Source organism: Centrocercus urophasianus, unplaced genomic scaffold, assembly GCF_019232065.1.
Source record: "Centrocercus urophasianus isolate 14NV4802_14NV808 unplaced genomic scaffold, USGS_Curo_1.0 seq_51, whole genome shotgun sequence".
NCBI classification, from domain to species: domain Eukaryota; kingdom Metazoa; phylum Chordata; class Aves; order Galliformes; family Phasianidae; genus Centrocercus; species Centrocercus urophasianus.
In genome coordinates, this window is record NW_024885100.1 from 81,542 (window position 1) to 97,385 (window position 15,844).

The 15,844-nt window shown below is 56.2% G+C and overlaps 1 protein-coding gene across 1 annotated transcript in view; it reads left to right on the forward strand.

Annotated features, from left to right (window-relative positions):
• The first annotated feature begins 4,683 nt into the window (after positions 1–4,683).
• Positions 4,684–15,844, forward strand: part of LOC122169295 (ankyrin repeat and fibronectin type-III domain-containing protein 1-like) — an 84,915-nt gene continuing 73,754 nt past the window's right edge. The window contains exon 1 of the mRNA XM_042835335.1: positions 4,684–4,819. Coding sequence (XP_042691269.1) covers positions 4,697–4,819 — 123 coding nt within the window. The 5' untranslated portion in view covers positions 4,684–4,696. The remainder of the gene's footprint in view (positions 4,820–15,844) is intronic.

Genomic DNA, 15,844 nt, shown 5'->3' on the forward strand with positions numbered 1-15,844 from the left:
CAGGAGAGGAGCTCTGCAAACCAGCTGGTGGAAATCATGATATTTACCAGCACACAGCTGAGCTTTGGGGGAGGTATTTTTTATAGCTTCACATGTTGGTTGTGGTTTTATTTGTTGGCTGTTTTGTTTTGTTTTGTTTTGTTTTCTCTCTGAACTTGTGAGCTGAATGCTGTTTTATTGTGGGGGGTTTTTTGTTTGTGTTTTTTTGTGTGTTTCGTTTTGCTTTGAATCCGTTTCGCAGCCAGCTCAAGGCTGCTGTTGTGTTTTCAGCTCTCCCCTTTGCTCCTCAGCCCCTGGTAGCACCTAGCAGCACAAAGGCAGTTTGGTGGAGGCTCTGCTGGCAGCAGTGTGGGGCTCGGAGTGAGCTGCAGTGGTGTCAGAACATCCCCACAGCCCACAGGGGCTGAGCTATCCCTGCTTCATTGGGGCACCACCCGGGTGCTCTGTGGGTCACCCAGATTCATGAGTTCCTGGTTCATGGCAGATTTAGGGGGCGGATGGACGGATTGAGGGCGAGATGGCTGATGGACAGAGGAGGAAGTGCAGCTGTGAGCCCTGTGCTGTCCCATAGGAGGGTTAGTTAGCCTGGGGTCATTCCATCCATGCCGTGGGGGAGGCAGAGGCTCTGTGTTGCCTCTGACAACAAGGACAAGCCAGCCTGGGCCGTGCTGAGGAGGGCCATTTGGAGGGTGGTTTCTCCCACATTGAAATAAAACGGGAGGAAAGGTTTGTGGAGACAGTGCTTGAGTGCTGTCTTTCCCTGGCTGACTTGCATTGGACTTCTCTCTGCCTCCTTCCCTTTTCTCTCTGCTCAGCCCTTCCCCTCCTTCCCTGCAGCAATGAAGCTGTGCGGTGCGGACCTCTCCAGCCAGGACGTGGCTGTGGGGCAGGCACTGGCTTTTCCTTGCTCCAGTGGCTGCTTTGGCTGGGTGGTTTGCTTTCAATAAATGCCTGAGGAAGCAGCACCTGTGCCCTGGGTGCTGCAGAATGGGTGATGCCGGAGCGGTCTGTGCTGTGCCATCAGCTTGGTGCCACCCGCCCTCACCCTGTGGCATTCCCAGAGCTGGAGGCAGAGAACCTGGCAGCGATGGGGCCGGCAAGACTTGCGTATGCGCTCTCCTTTCCACCAAGCACTGAACAGCTGCTGTTGATGGGCTGTAGCTGTGTTGATGATGGCTTTTCTAATTGAGCTGTACACTCCCATCAAGGCTCTTTACTAATGGCATGTGGCAGCCTTGGTAACGCACGGCGCTGGGGCCGGCTCACGAAGCGCACGGTGCTGCACGATGTCCCAGCAGCAGCACTGGCTGCTGGCCGTGGCACAATGCACGGTGCATCTCCAGCACTGCCTTTGCTTGGGGATTCAAGTCAGATTCCAGATGGAAACAGGTTAGGGGTTGAAATAGAAATCGTTGTCTGCAGCTCCAAAGTTCTCTTCCAACAGCACGAGTTCACCCCTTTGACCCTCATGTAGTCCATGCGAGCAGCACAGTAGGTACAAAGCAACGTTAATATCCCGCATGCTGATGGTGCTCTGCAGCAAACAGAGCTGTGTGCAGGCACATTTGGAGGAGCACTGAGACTTACATGCAAGAAAGAAGGAAATATTTGAGGTCTGACAGAATGGCGTGGTGGAAGTGGGATGAGGCACAGAGCTGCAGCGGAGGGCGGGCAGAGCTTTCATTCTCTTGTTCACAATTCGTATCATTTCAGTCCTGGTGCCTCTGGTTTATTTGCTCATTTCTGATTATCCATGCGTCTGAAGATGGACTGGCTTGGAGGTGCTGAGTGCTCGATGTGCTGTTGGTGCTGACTGTGGCTTGCAGCTCAAGATGCAAATCCCAATCAGAATGCAAAAGGAGAAGGTTTGCCCAAACGGCTGCAGCCTTGCAAGCCGGGGTTGCACTTTGGTGTTGTGCCCCATCCAGGGGCAGCACATGGCAAAGCATCCTGCAGGGAAGGACGTGACTCAAAGCAGCCATCCCTGGGCCTGCAGTGAGCCCTGTGTTCTCTCCTTGCAGATCCCTGGACAGAAAGTTGCAGAGGCCGCTCCTGGGGAAGTCCCGGACGCTACCCAGCATCCCACAGTCCCCAGTGCTGAGCAGGATTCCCCTCCTCGACTCTGCAGCATTCCGGGAGGCGATGCCGGAGCAGAAGCCCTACCAGAAGCACTCAGCCCCTGATGGCCAGAAGGGCTGCACGGTCCCATCTGCTGGTGAGTGCACGGGGGTCTGCAAACCTCTGTCGAATGCGGCCTGGTTCTCCAGAGGCACTGCCAACCAGGCAAATCCCAGCACTGCTCCCTATGGAGTTGTCTTGCTCCCAGATCTGCCATTCTCGATGATTTTTTTGCCTGCCCATCTCTGAGCCTTTCCTTGAGGCCGTCGTTTAAACTTTTCCGTCTTTCATTACGTTGGTGACAAAGCTGAGGGGGGCTCAGGAGGGCACCCCCACTTGGAGATGGTGCTCAGCTCCAGCCCAGCGAGCTGCTTCTCCTCACTCCTTTGAGCTCTGCAGTGGGCCCAGGTGCCTCTGTGCTCTGGCATGCAGTGGTTTCAGGGCAGAGCTGGCTGCCCTCCTTGGGGAGCAGGGGCACAGTGGCGCTGCTCCACCTTCCCGTGCTCCTGCCCTGGGGATGCGCTGTGATGGATGCTCCCCACCCAGGGGTTGGGGTTGGCCTTCTTGGCAACTGAGGCTTTTGTGGTGTTCTGCTCTTGCGCTGGTCCTGATGAAATATTGATACGGCTGGCCCAGCTGCTCTGAGCAATTTTATTGGCAAAAGCACTGATGGGCAAAGTGTTTCACGCTTCTGGTGCCAGCAGAGTCACGCTGGGGCCATAGGAGTGATGGGGAAGGTGATTAGTACTGAAACAGAGATAAAGCTCGTGAGCCAGGGCTGGCAATCCAGTGCAAAATAAAACCCCTACAAAGCAGCTGCCTCTGCCCAACACCCTTTGACTTTTTAAAGATTTTTATTATTTTTTTAATCTAACGCCCTCACTGTCAGATTGCTGCAAGCTACCCAGCAGCTGGCCGAGCCCTGGATTAATTTTAATGCTCTGCAGACTGTGCTTTGTTTCCTGATGCTCCTAATTCTGACGCAGCAGGTCTGGGCGTGGGATGGAGGGCTGTGGATGGTTGCTGTGCCCATGGGGACACGAGGGATGGGATGGCAGTGGCTGTGCAGGGTCAGGGCTGCTCCCTCAGGAGCTTCAGGGCCATTGAGGCAGGGTGGGCAAGGACAGACCTGGATGCACGGTGGAGATCTGAATCCTGGTACAGAGCAAAGCCCCTGGCATTCCTCGGGCAGCCCATACCAGTGCATCAAGGTTGTTTCAGAGCAGAAATGTTTCCTAATATCCAACCCTGTCGCAACTTCAGGTTATTCCCTCTTGTCCTTGTTTTGGAGGAGGTAAGGTCCTGATTTCCTGTGTGTTGCCTCCCTACACCCACTGTACCCGAGCAGGTGACAATTCCAGAGCAGCTCAGCGTGCTCCCAGCTGTCCCACTGCGGGATGTCATGGTGTGGGGGGTGAATGGGGCCGTGGGATGCACGGTGCCCTGCCACTGGGAGCTGCCCCAGCCTTGCAGCCCGATCTGTGTGGGGCTGCTGTGTGGTGGCAGCCAGGGCTGGTCCCGATTGACGTGTTTGTGCCTGGAGTAATCACAGCTTTCAAACAGCCGCTCCTGTGTTGTACGAGCTGACATTTGGAGAGGAGCGGCGCAGCTGATTAAATTCAGAGCAGGGCTAAAAAGAATAATAAAAATAGCTCCTAGGTATTGCACTGCTCCGGGTCGCCTTTGTTGGCAGCTGTAGCCTCTTCCTTTCTCTTCTTCACTCGCCTTCACTCTGGCTGTTTTTCTCCTTAAGGCCTTTATCTGCTTTCAGCTCTGAAGGACTTTGCTCCCCAGCCCTGGTTGTGGTATTGTGCCCCCCAACGCTGGGCTGCTCAGAAAGCCAACAAAGCGGTGCAGCCGCAGGAGCAGGCAGCAGCACCAGCCCTCACCACTGCCTTTGTGCTGCTGGCCTGGGTTTTGCAGGGTTGAGCACGGGGTTGCTTTGTTCATTTGTTCTTGCTTTTGAGAAGCAGTTTGGGCTGCGGGGGAGGGGGGGGGAGGAGGTGGAAGAGGAAAGTTCACTGTCTGTCAGGCAGCAAGAAGCACACAGTATCCGTACCCGGGCTGCTTGGGAAGTAGTGATGCTATGGAGATGTCACCTGTGTGCTTTGCCTGTTTTCCCTTTTAGTGCAGCGAGGAGCGCTCAGCACTGTCCCAGCCTTGCGTGCTGCAGTGCTCTGTGCTCTGGGGACGGTGGTCCCAGACCCCAAAGAGCAGTGAATGGGTGGAAACAGTTGAGAGGAGTTTGCCTCGTTGGGCTCTGATGGGCTGGGAGCTGCTGAATGAGGTGGGAACACCTGGGACTTGTGGCAGGGACGTGAACTCCCATGGGGCAGCACTCAGCCCTCGTGCCCTGCGGTGGGATGCATGGAGGAGGTCTGGGTGGGCATCTCCACCCTCATCCTGGGCGTGCAACCAGGGGTGAGCACAGCTCTGACGGGGCGGCTGTCCCTCTGTCCCTCTGTCCTCAGGGGACGCCTGGCGGCTGGAGGACGATGGCATGGACCCCCCCGGCGATGCCCCGCTGCAGCCGCAGCTCCGCACGGCGGTGGAGGACGCCCCGTTCAGCCACTTTCGGATGCGTTCCTTCTACATGCGGAAGAGCCTCTCTGTTGACAACCACTTGGGCTCGCTGGGCTACGCCGTGCATCCCGCTGAGACCAAGGCTGAGCGTGTCCGGACCCGGCTGCGGCGGCAGTTTGTGAGTACTTGGGGTGATGCAACCCACCCACGTGGCTTTGCAAAACACTGGCATGGCAGAGGGTTGGCTGTATGCGTGGATGACAAAACAAAAGACACGTCTCTCCTCGGCCTGATGATGCTCAGTTTGCCCACACCTGCTATGCTGGGCAGGCTCTGTGGCTCCTAGTCACAGCACTGCTATAGGGTTGGGTGGCTGCTGCTCACCAGGCAGTGCACAGTGCGGGTATCCCCATCGCCTCACCTCTGCTCGCAACAAAAAGGGGCTCAAGGCAAAAAGGAGTGGGCACTGCTCTGCCTCGACACGCAGCACTTGGGCCTTTCCAAGGGCTCGGGGCTGCAGGGTGTGCAGGGAGCAGCCCCCAGCTCCTGGGGCAGCCCTCCTCCCACTGCTCTGCGGGTGCTGTGCGCTCCCCATCAATGTTTAATGGGCTCTGTGTCTTCCCTTTCCTACAGACACCTGATATAGAGCTTTGTGTGGCCTTCCTCCCGCCTCGTTACTGGCTTGGGGTTGTAATGAGGGCTTGGGTGTCCTTGCATTGAAAGGCAGCCGGCGTTGGTTGGAAATGGATGAGGGCTTTGCTACAATGGGAGCAGAACAGGCGCTGTGCGCCAGTGTAACCTGAAGTGCTGTCAGGCGATCAGCCCAGGCTGGCAGGGCTCACCTGCTGCGAGGCATGGGCAGCTGCAATGCATCTTCATAAACCTGCTGCTCCTGGGTCTGTTTGCTTCCCCCCTTCCCCAAGGAAGGGCTGATCCACCTGCTGGCACAGGCTGGGTCTGGAGGCTGCCCCCTGCAATGTGTGGGGTGCTGCATAGGGCTCATTCCTGCCCCTTGCACTGCATGGACAGCACCACTGAATGTAGTGGCTTGTGTGCTCCCTGGTGCTGATCCTTCCTGTGGCAAGGACTTTGCAGGAGCTGGTTGGGATCCAGCACTTGGGATCCAGTGAGAGGGAACCCAGAGCTGCTGCCCTATGCTGGGGAAGGCAGTGGCAGTATCGGGAATGGCTATGAGCAGCAGCAGCAGCAATAGCAGCAGCAGGATGTGGGGTCTGAGGGACTGCAGGGTACAGCTGGGGCGGTCCTGCTGCGGGGTAAGTAGTGGGCACTGTGCTCTCTTCCAGCTCTCCGTGCTCTGTGTGTGGTTCTTTTTGGCCTCTGCCTCCATGAGGGCTTTTGCTCGTCGGTTTTGGTGACCTTCAGCTCTCCAGGGTACATCCACAGGGCTGATAGGAACGCGGCAGGGTTTCTGTATGACTTTTATTTCCTTGTGTCCTTGTTCCTCTGTCCTTGTGGCTGAAAGGTGTTGATGCTGTGGCCGGGTGCAGATGAAGCGGGGTCCCCATTTTTGGGGCTCTGCCCAATGGAGGCTTCATATTTGCAGCACTCACCCATGCTTTCTCCACGAGAGGACTTCCTGCAGCTGGCATGGGAGCCCCTGGGGCCTGCACCCTGTGCCCGTGGGGGTATGGGAGCTTTTCCCTTTGGTGCCAGTGCTGGGGGACCCGGTGGGTGCTGCCTGCAGCCCTGCACAGTCTGCAGAGCTGGTGATGGATGGATCTCTGCGAGCTGCAGCCAGTGGTGTGTCTGCCGTCCCACTGCTGGCATGTGATGGATCTGCATGTAGGGATTACTGGAATTTGCATAATTTGAATTTTAAATGAATTCCGATTTCTGTGATTGTCAGAATGAATTTTCTTTCTGATGAGCCTTCCCCTTGCACTGCTCTCAGGCTGCTGACGTTGGCACAGTCCCCGTCTTTGAGAGCTGGGAGCGTTTGGTCACTGCTGCGCCGCTGTCACAGCCGCACGCGTCCCTTGGTGTGGGGCACGTGTCAGGCTGGGGCTGTGCAGGGACCCACACTGCGAGGGGCACAACATGGGGTTGTGGTTTCTGAGTGGTGAGAGCCATCCCTTCCCCATCCCTGTGTTACCCCCACCACTGGATCTTGTCCTGAAGCACGCAAGCACCTGCTGGATCTGTTGGATGCCCACGGTCAGCCCTGCCCTGATTCCATCTGCTGCCCAGAACTGTGAGTGCTCCGTCCCTGAAGGCGTCTGTTGCTACGGATGGGCACTGGGCAGCCTGAGCTGGGGGATACAGCCCATGGCAGGGCTGGGGCTGGGAGATCTTTAGTGTCCTTTCCAACCCGATCGTTCTGTGATTCTTGTTTACAACGTATGCTTCAAGAACAGGAGGAAAAAAAAGGGTGGGAGCCGTTCAGCAGGTGGGTCACCATTCACAAAAGGGCTAAAGAAGGCAGCAAAGGTGCTGCAGATCTCAGTGGCAACGTGTTTCTAAGGAAGCACGGGTGGAGGTGGATGAGAGCTGCGCTGCATCATCCCGTTGTGCCCATCTGCCCTCGGCACAGCGCTCGCTTGCTGGCTGTTGTTCGTCGATGAGTATTCCAATAAAAATTACAAACATAATCAATGATGATGGCACACTCGCGCAGGGCAGCTGCTCATTCAGAGCACATCCGGCTGAGAACAATCCCGGAGAGTGGGCACTGAGGGGGAGAGACCGGGTGTGAATCACTCGGAGTTGCAGATCAGTGGGGAGCCGCGAGTCACAGCCAGCAAACAGGAGCGGGGCACAGCTGCTTCCTGCTCAGACTGACATGGGCTGAGCTGCAGCAGCATCTTGTGGTGCCCCAGTGCCCAAGGAGGTGTGGGGAAGTCCTGGGAAGGGGCATGCAACCTGCTGGGCTGCTCTGTCATCCCAGTCGAAGGGAGGTGTCTCCCAGATCCAAGCAAGGCTCGCGTGGTGCTCCGGGAGGATGGCATTGAAGATGTGGAGCAGATGCAGCCTAACTCAGCATGCTACCACACCACCTTCCTTTGCATCACTCTTTGCATGGAAGGATGGGTCTGGGTGCACTGGGGTGCCTCGCTGTGTGCTGAACACCCACCTCTGAAGCAGAGCAGCACCAAGCACGCATCGTCTCCTGGGCACTGAGCAGCAGCACAGGCAGGCCGTGCTGCAGGTGCTTTGGTCTGTGTGTGCAAACATGGCTCAGGGCTTTGCAAGGGGAGTTCTGCTTAGTGGTGCCAGCCAGCACACTGTGCTCATCAGCTGTTTCCATCAGGGTTGGACTTGGTTTCAGTAAGATCAATGGAGTTGTATTTTTCTTTTGCTTTAAATGCCACTTGCAGCACCAGTGTTCTGGCCCTGGGGACCTTTGGTCACAGCCAGAGTGCGTTCTTGCTTCAGAAGGAAGGTTTGGGGGTTGGAAATGTCCCAGGATTCCAAAGGGAGAGTGCCTCTGGGACCCACTCACTGATATTCACACAGCACTTGGTACAGGACAAGAGCACACAGTGTTTGCATATTGCCTGCATATGCTGTTCTGTTGGGTGTGAGAGCCCTGGATGAGCAGCGTATGGGCATACAGTCTATGGTGGTGCCTGAAACAGTGGGATGAACTGGAGAGTCCCTGGGCTTGAAATGGGAAGGGCTTCATTGCTGAGACAGACTTTGGTTTGAGGGCTGCCATTCTGCAGGTGGGGTGTTGGTGGGAGCTTGTGTCAAGGCTCAGGGCTCCCTCCTACAAGGGCAAGTGCGGGTTGGATTTGCTCCTAACTTGCAAAATGCTGGGAAATGGCCTCTAGATCCCACACGTCCCAGCCCCAAGAACAAAGCATTCCATCTCCCATGAATCCACACTGTTTGCTCCCTCTCCTGGCTTGGTGCTGTGCAGGAGCAGTGGGGCTGCGGGTGCAGCAAGGACACCTGGCCCTGTACTGGCAGGGCTGGAGCAGGGGCAGGATCTGGTCATGGTGAGGAGGTCCTGGTGTGCCACCACTGCCTGTCCTCTCCTAGTGGCCGTGTGATGGTGGCAGTGGCCGTGCACCTTCCACCTGGGTCCCTCTGGTGTCCGCATCCTGGCGGCCAGGGCTGCTCCTGGTGGTCCCAAAGGGCACAGCCGGGTGTCTTTTGCCATCCTGATTTCTTTTCATTTCTTTTTTGACAGCAGGAACGGCTCCGTGGTTGCACATCCTTGCATCCCAGCCTGCTCACTGCTCAGGCCAGGTAGTTATAGGTCACATTTGCTGCTGGTCACAGGGCCTCTTGTTCCTCCTGTGGCACTTTCTTATGTTTACCTTGGTAGACGTGCTGTCTTATTCTTTTTAAAAACTCTCTCGCAGTTTCTCCCCCGGACACCAGACAGCACACCTGGCTGCTGCGTTGTCTTCATGCGCTCAGAGCTCACAGTCTGCAGATGTGGGGCTCTGAGCAGCGCCCCACATGCCTGATGAAGTGGGGCAGCTCTCTGCAAAGCACCTTCCCTGCAAGCAGCTCCCTGCGGTGAGATGCTTGCGAGCCTTTTGCACGTCATGGTGGTTTCAAGGATCAAGCCTCAAGGATGTGCCAGCTGGATGGGCAGCAGAGCTAGCAGCCACCGAGGGCAGTGTCCGTCCACAGGTGACACTTTGCACTGGATGAGCTGTATGTGCAGCAGTGTGCAGTGTGCTGCTCTCCCACGCTGGGCTGCAGGCAGGCATGCAGTAGCAGCACTGTGCTGCAAGAGGTCTCTGCAGCACTGCACTTCAGGGTGCTGCCACACGCCTATCGGCGGCTCTCGCACTGCTCGCACCCTTCCTTCCCCAGCTCTGCAGGAAGGGAGAGGGTTTGTTTGCCCTATCCCTTCCCTTGTTGAAGAGATCTGAGTTCTCCCCACCTTCACACCCTCATGTTCTTGTGTCCAAGTGCAGTGAGGGAGGGTAGGAGGGCAACGGTCATGTCTGAACAGCACTAATGAGAGCTGTTGGGCTCTGTGGGGCTGTGTCTGCTCTTCCCTGCAGCTGTGCCCAAAGCAGAGCTGTGCCCTCCACTGCTGCCTTCCAGCAGAGCCATGGAGGTGGGACTGCAGTAGAATGGCCTCAGTGCCCCTAGGAGCATCCATCTGCTGCTGCCCTTGGCCAGCTCTGATCACCTGACCTGGAGCTGTCTGCATGCTGGGCTTCACTGAACCCCAGCAAGTGATTTTGGGGATGTTGTAGGCAGAATCTCTAGCTGAATAGAGAGTTGCATGGCAAAATCACCAACTTACCTGTCTGTGCCATCTGTTTGCAGCCTCTGCGGGAGTTGAGCAGCATCAGAGCTGATTTCAGCCCCAGCTTCTGGCTGCCCTCCAGCATGATGGCAGCACAGCCATCACCTTGCTGCACCGGCTGCTTGTTCTGCTAGCACCCGCAGGGTGATGGCAGCTCTTATTTGCATTGCTGTGCAGCACTGTGCACCTGTACCCTGGCGGTGGGCACACACTGGGCAACGCAAGGTCTCTCTGGGTGCAGCCTGGGATGGGATCAGCTCCTCAGGCAGAGGTGTTCTGCTGGGGACACCTCCCCATCCTGCTGGAGGAGACAGCGGTGCCTGCACTGGGTGCACGTTGTGCTCTCTGCAGACCCTGCCCTTGCTGGGAAGCTGCCGGTGCCATCCTGAACTCCTTGGGAGCACAGGGAAGCAGAGTTCTGAGAGTCATAGAGCATCCCAAGGTGGAAGGGACACGTAATGGTCATCGAGGCCTGCAGGTTTCTCCGTGGGGACATCGGAGACTGGAGATTAGCAGAGCGTTTCCGGCGGGCGCAGGACGATGTCTGGGGTCGGGTGTCACCTCGGCTCTGACGGCAACGGCAGCCCTGCCCTGTTGGGAAGGGTGGAACAAGAAAGGATCCTGAAACCTAAGAGCTGTTTTGCTATTTACTTTGGTTCTGTTTTTCCTCCAAGAATAGAAACAAAGACGGTGGATTTGCATCACCAGGAGCAACTTGAGGAGGAAGGAGGAAGCGGCGGGGCCTCATTAGTGGCAGGAATGTGCTGGCGAGGAGGGCTTGGTGACAGGGGAGGCGGTGTGACCCGGGGCTCCCATTAGCATTTCGGTCATCTCACTTCTCCGCTCTCACGTTTTATTTTTTTAATGACCAGTTTGGAGGCTTTGGAAAGAAGAGCCAGTTTCTACAAGGGAATGTTTGCAGAGGCAGAAATAGCTCAGGCTTCTGCAGATGGTGACAATGTTCAGCTTGTAGGTCTTCACGCTTCTCGGCACTGGGTGTATCCTGCATGGCGAGGGTTTTCCAAGCTCTTCTGGGCACTTAGAGATATGCAATATGAAAGCCAGTGTCCCGGAGTGACCCTGCATGTGCCCCATTCCGCCGTGTGCTGGTGCTTCTGTTGGAGCTCCTGGAGAGAGGGAGGAACGTTCTGAAGGGGCCACTGTGCGGAGATGTGCATAGGGCACTGTGGGGCTGTGCTGGAGGTGGGACAGCTCATCCCTCATTTGACTGCAGCAGTGATGGCATCGCCAGGGGAGGAGGCACACGTGTGGTCTGCAGGGTGGGAGTGGGCAGAGCACAGCTGAGCCTGGCTTTGGTTCATGCTGCATCCCCTCTGGCAGCAGTCTTTCCCACTTGAGAGCTGGACTCTCTGTTTCATGGTTGGATTCTTCTTTCAGAGTCCAGCCCACAGCTCAGCTCTTTCATTTCAGGTTTTTGCTCATGGTGTCATTTACTGTTCCTTGTGGCCACTGAAGGTACTTCCAGTGAGCATCTGTGGCATCAATTGCAGAGTGGTAGGTTGTGCAGGATGCTCAGGTGGTAGGACAGGGACATGGCAGGGAAAAATAGAGCCCAGTGCTGACCTGAGAGGGAGCTCCTTCTGCATGCAGGCCTTTGTGTGGGGTAAGAAGGCCCAGCTCTTTGGACCTGGGGTGGAGGCTGTGGATGCTCAGATAGACACAGCCCTTTCTGCTGCCCCCCCACCTCCCTGGGAGCCACTCTGGCACTTTTCCTCCAACGCAGAGAGCTGTTGGACACCCTTAAATATTGCCCTGAGGGCTCTGCCCACACCACCAGCCCTGCTGGAAGCAGAACCCCCTGCTGCCAAGCACCCAGCCCTGCGTGGGGCTGTGCTGTGGCTCATGGCACTGTTCTTCATCACCCCAATGGAACACCACTGTCAGCAGCCCAGCAGCAAGCTGCCTCTTTCTGTTACCACAGTCTGTGCAGACAGCATTTAGATCAGCAGGGAAGGCAAATGATGCTGGATGGTGGGCATGAGAGGCTTTATCTGTAGGTTCTGTTGGCTCAGGCTCCATCTTTGTGTATTCTTGGTTTTGTTTGGTGGTTCCCATCACACACATGAGCTCAGGCTCTGTTGGGGTGGAGACATGGCTCCTTTCTCCGGGAGCATCCAACGCTCATCACTCCCCCCTTCCCTCCCCAAAAAAGTGATTGTTCCTCGAAAGCAGAGCAGTGCCACTGGAATGTTAATTGGGGCCCTGAATACCCGCGGTCCCCTTTGCCTCTTAACGAGCAAATTGAATTTATTTGGGCACTGACAGCCCCTCGCCCCCTCCCCCTGGGCAAGACTGAAGCGCCCATTGTGCACTCTGCATCGGGATTTGCTGCCATTTGTTTCAGGGACCCTTTTTTTTTAAGAAAGGCGATTTCAGGGGCTGGGGGATGACGGGACCCTTTCTCCTACTGTGGGCTGTGCGGGGTGGGGGTGGGCAGGCAGCAGGGCTGTCAGTGCTGCGGTGATGCGGGCATCGCACTGCGCTGACCCACACAGATGCCGGGGTGACTGTTCTTCTGCCCCTGCATTCCATGTGGTTCCCCATCACGGTGAGCCCCGCTGTGCCCCACAGCCGTCCTGCTGACCCCCTCCTGTTGGCTGACACCCTCCGTGTCCCTCCTGCCCGTCTCTGTGTCGGACCACCGGCAGCGTGAGGGCTGTGTTTGGGTTGGACGCCGTGAGTGTGAGCACGACGAGGGGATCAGCTGGCCGAGCCTCTTTGGAGCTGTTTATTTTGACACTGAATTTGTCATACGCTCTCCAGGCGCTGTTGTGGCCCCACGGTGCCCTGTTCTGGTGCAGGGCCCCACACCCTCAGTGGGCAAACCTGTCGTCTCTCATCATGTGAGGCTGGGAGATGAGGAGCTGCATTGTGACCAGCCCCATGCCCAACCCTGTGCCCAGCTCCTGCTCTTTTCATTGCATGAGTAAAATCATCCCTTCTGCAAGGCAGCTCTTAGGAAGCTCTGCTAGGTCCTGTTGGTGCTTTGCACTGCTCTGCCTCGATTTCTGCTGCATGCCAGCTGCTCAACGTGCCCATTCAGCACTGCAGCAGAGAGCAGAACTGGTGTGTGCAAAGGGGCACTTGGCAGCAGCCAGCACGGCCCTGCAGGGATGGGGTTTGTGCACGAAGGGGCTGCCCAGACCCTGGCAGCAGCCAGCCCAACAGAATGCTCCCTCTGCCCACCTTGCGTATGGCGACTTGCTGTTGTTTGTTTGTTGCCCGTTTGTGTATTCATGACTGAACCTGCAGCTGTGCGGGATTTGGAGTGGATTAGAATGACGAGAGATATGGTCTTTATAAATAAAGAAATCATTTTGCCCACACTTCGCATTCATGCCCTTTCAAAGGGTCTCAATGCGAGGCAGATTTGGGGCTGGGCCGTGCAGACCCCTTTATTTCCATGGCAGACATGGCTGTGATGACGCGGGAGGAAGGGGCAGTGTGTGAAACGCTCTGAAAGTTTCTGATGGTGTCAAAGCCTGCCATTTAAATTGGGACTTTCATGCTGGAAAAGAATTGAAAAAGGGAAGATGGGCGTGAAAATCGGTGCTGAGGGCCTCTGTCCATCCATGGCGTCCCTGTCAGAGCTTCACCTCCTTCCCCAGCCCTGCTTCTCGTCCTGCCAGCATCTAATCCTCTGCAGTGGCATCCGAGTGTTGCCATGGAAACCGCAGTCCCGTCTGGGTGCTGTGTGCATCCACACTGCCATGCTGGGAACCCGGCCTGGCTCCATGCAGCCTGTGTTCCCCAGGCAAGGCTCTGTGTCCCTAAAGTAGGGTTCTTTTGGCAAATGATCCCACAGCTCATCATGAAGCCCCCAAAGTGACTCCAGCTGTGCATGAGTTCCAGGCAGAGGTGCCCTGCAGAGCCCCAGGGATGCTTAGGACCTCTCCTTTGGGTACTTTGCCAGCTCCTGGTCCCTTCCCGAGGTGGTGATGGGGATGGCAGCGCAGCTTTGGGTTTTGGGTGGTGCTGTGTAGAGCCATGGGCTGGGCTCCATGGTCCTCGTGGATCCCTTCCCACTCAGGATGCCATGGTTCTGAAGATGCTGTGTGTCAGTTCCCATGGGGGAAATGATCTGTTTGCCTGATGACAAAGCAAACGACTGGATGGGAAAGCAAGTCACAGGGGAGGCAGGGCAACGCAGAACTGGGTCTTGTAGTTGAAAGCCAAGCAGATGATGGCTGTGCATTCATCCACCTGATTTACACGGAACCATAAAACGTCAGCATTTCACAATAAGGACTGTTGACAAAGCATCTGCTAAGCCCTCAGCAGCAAAAACATCCCTTGCATTAGAAGCAGGGTGTGCATTGTGGCAAAGGCACGCCGAGTAATCCTCTAAGCTAATTTTTTCTCCCCCTCCTTAAGTAGCACATTTAGAAGATAAAGTGGAAGAGGCAATATTGCTAACAGGTCTGCTTCCGGAGGGAAGAGCTGTGGGATGCAGTGCACCTCTGTGTGGGATCACAGCATTCCCCACAGCGCAGTGACGGCAGTGCTGTGGGGTTGGGGGGCTCTGTGCCCGCTTTGCTTGGTGAGGATTGCACACCTCATCTGCACAGGAGCTGCAGGCAGAGCAAAGTGGGCTTAATTGCCAATCCAGATGAGATAAAGTCGTTTTTACAGAGATTTATGGGCATAATAAACTGTTCAGGGAGATTTATGACACATCTAGCTGTGATCAGCGAACCTTTAAAAGGTTTATTGGACACGGATATTGCCTGCCACGGACGAGTCCCGTGTGGTGGTGCAGCAGTTGCATTCATTCTGACGCTGGTTTGGGGTATTTCAGTTTGATCCTTTTGTTTGCCAGCTGTGTATCCAACCTAAATTTCCCCTCTTGTGGTTTATGCCATTCTCCCTCCCATAGTCCCTGTCACTATCAGACTGTGTAAAGAGTCAATCCCCCTCCTGTTCATAAGCTCCCTTTGAGTCCTAGAAGCCTGCAATGAGGTCTCCCTGCAGCCTTCTCCTTGCCATGCTGCACACCCTGGCACCTTAGCCTGTCTCCATAGCAGAGCTGCTCCAACCTCCGAGCATCTTCATCACCTCCCCTGGCCTGGCTGCAACAGCTCCCACCTTTCCTGTGCTGGGCCCCAGGCCTGGATGCAGCACTGCAGCTGGGGGCTCCGAGGGCAGAGCAGAGGGGGAACGTGGCCTACAGGATGTTTCTCTTTGCAATAAGCAACGAGTGTATGAGATGCTGAGTGTCTGCTGTGCTGTGCCGAGGGTTCGGCGCGTGCCTTGTAAGGAAACATTGCGGTGGTTTGCTTTTCTCATGTTGTCACGTCTCCCTTCAGTTAGAGGATAAATGCTAATCCCGCAGGCACCCCGCAGCCAGGCGCTGCCTGCCATGTCTTATCTCCTGTCTCTGCGCCATTGGAACAACTGCACAACACCCTCAAGTTTAAAACAAACATAGGCGGAAAACGGTCCCTCTGGATATATTAGAGCTGACCGGCAAATGTGCATTTCATTACCCAAAGTATGCTGGTAGACCCAGCGGAGCGTGCGAGCCAAGGGAAGTCGACCTGAGCGAAGCTCTGGTACATGATAAAATGGGAAAAGTGTTTTTTTCCAGCCCTTCTCTCGCTCTCCGGATTCCTCCTGCCTCAGATTCCTGGGTTAGGATGTGCATAGCTGAGGGAAGCCCAGGTGCCAGGGTAGGGTTGGTTGGCATGCTGCTCCTCTCTGCTCAGTGATCGGATGCGAGTGGGTGCTGTGCATGGCCACACTGTGTGGTCCGCACCCAGCCAATGTCCCAGCACAATGGAGACACAGCATTCCTCCCTTGGATCCAGTGGAGAGGAAGAGAAGGAAGAGGAAAGCTCACAGCACAGGGCAGAACTCAGTGGTGCAGAGGGGCTGTGCTGGAGGTGACCCTCTGCCACCCGTGGTCCCCAATGGCAGCACGTACCCCAGTGGGTAAGGCTCCTGGGT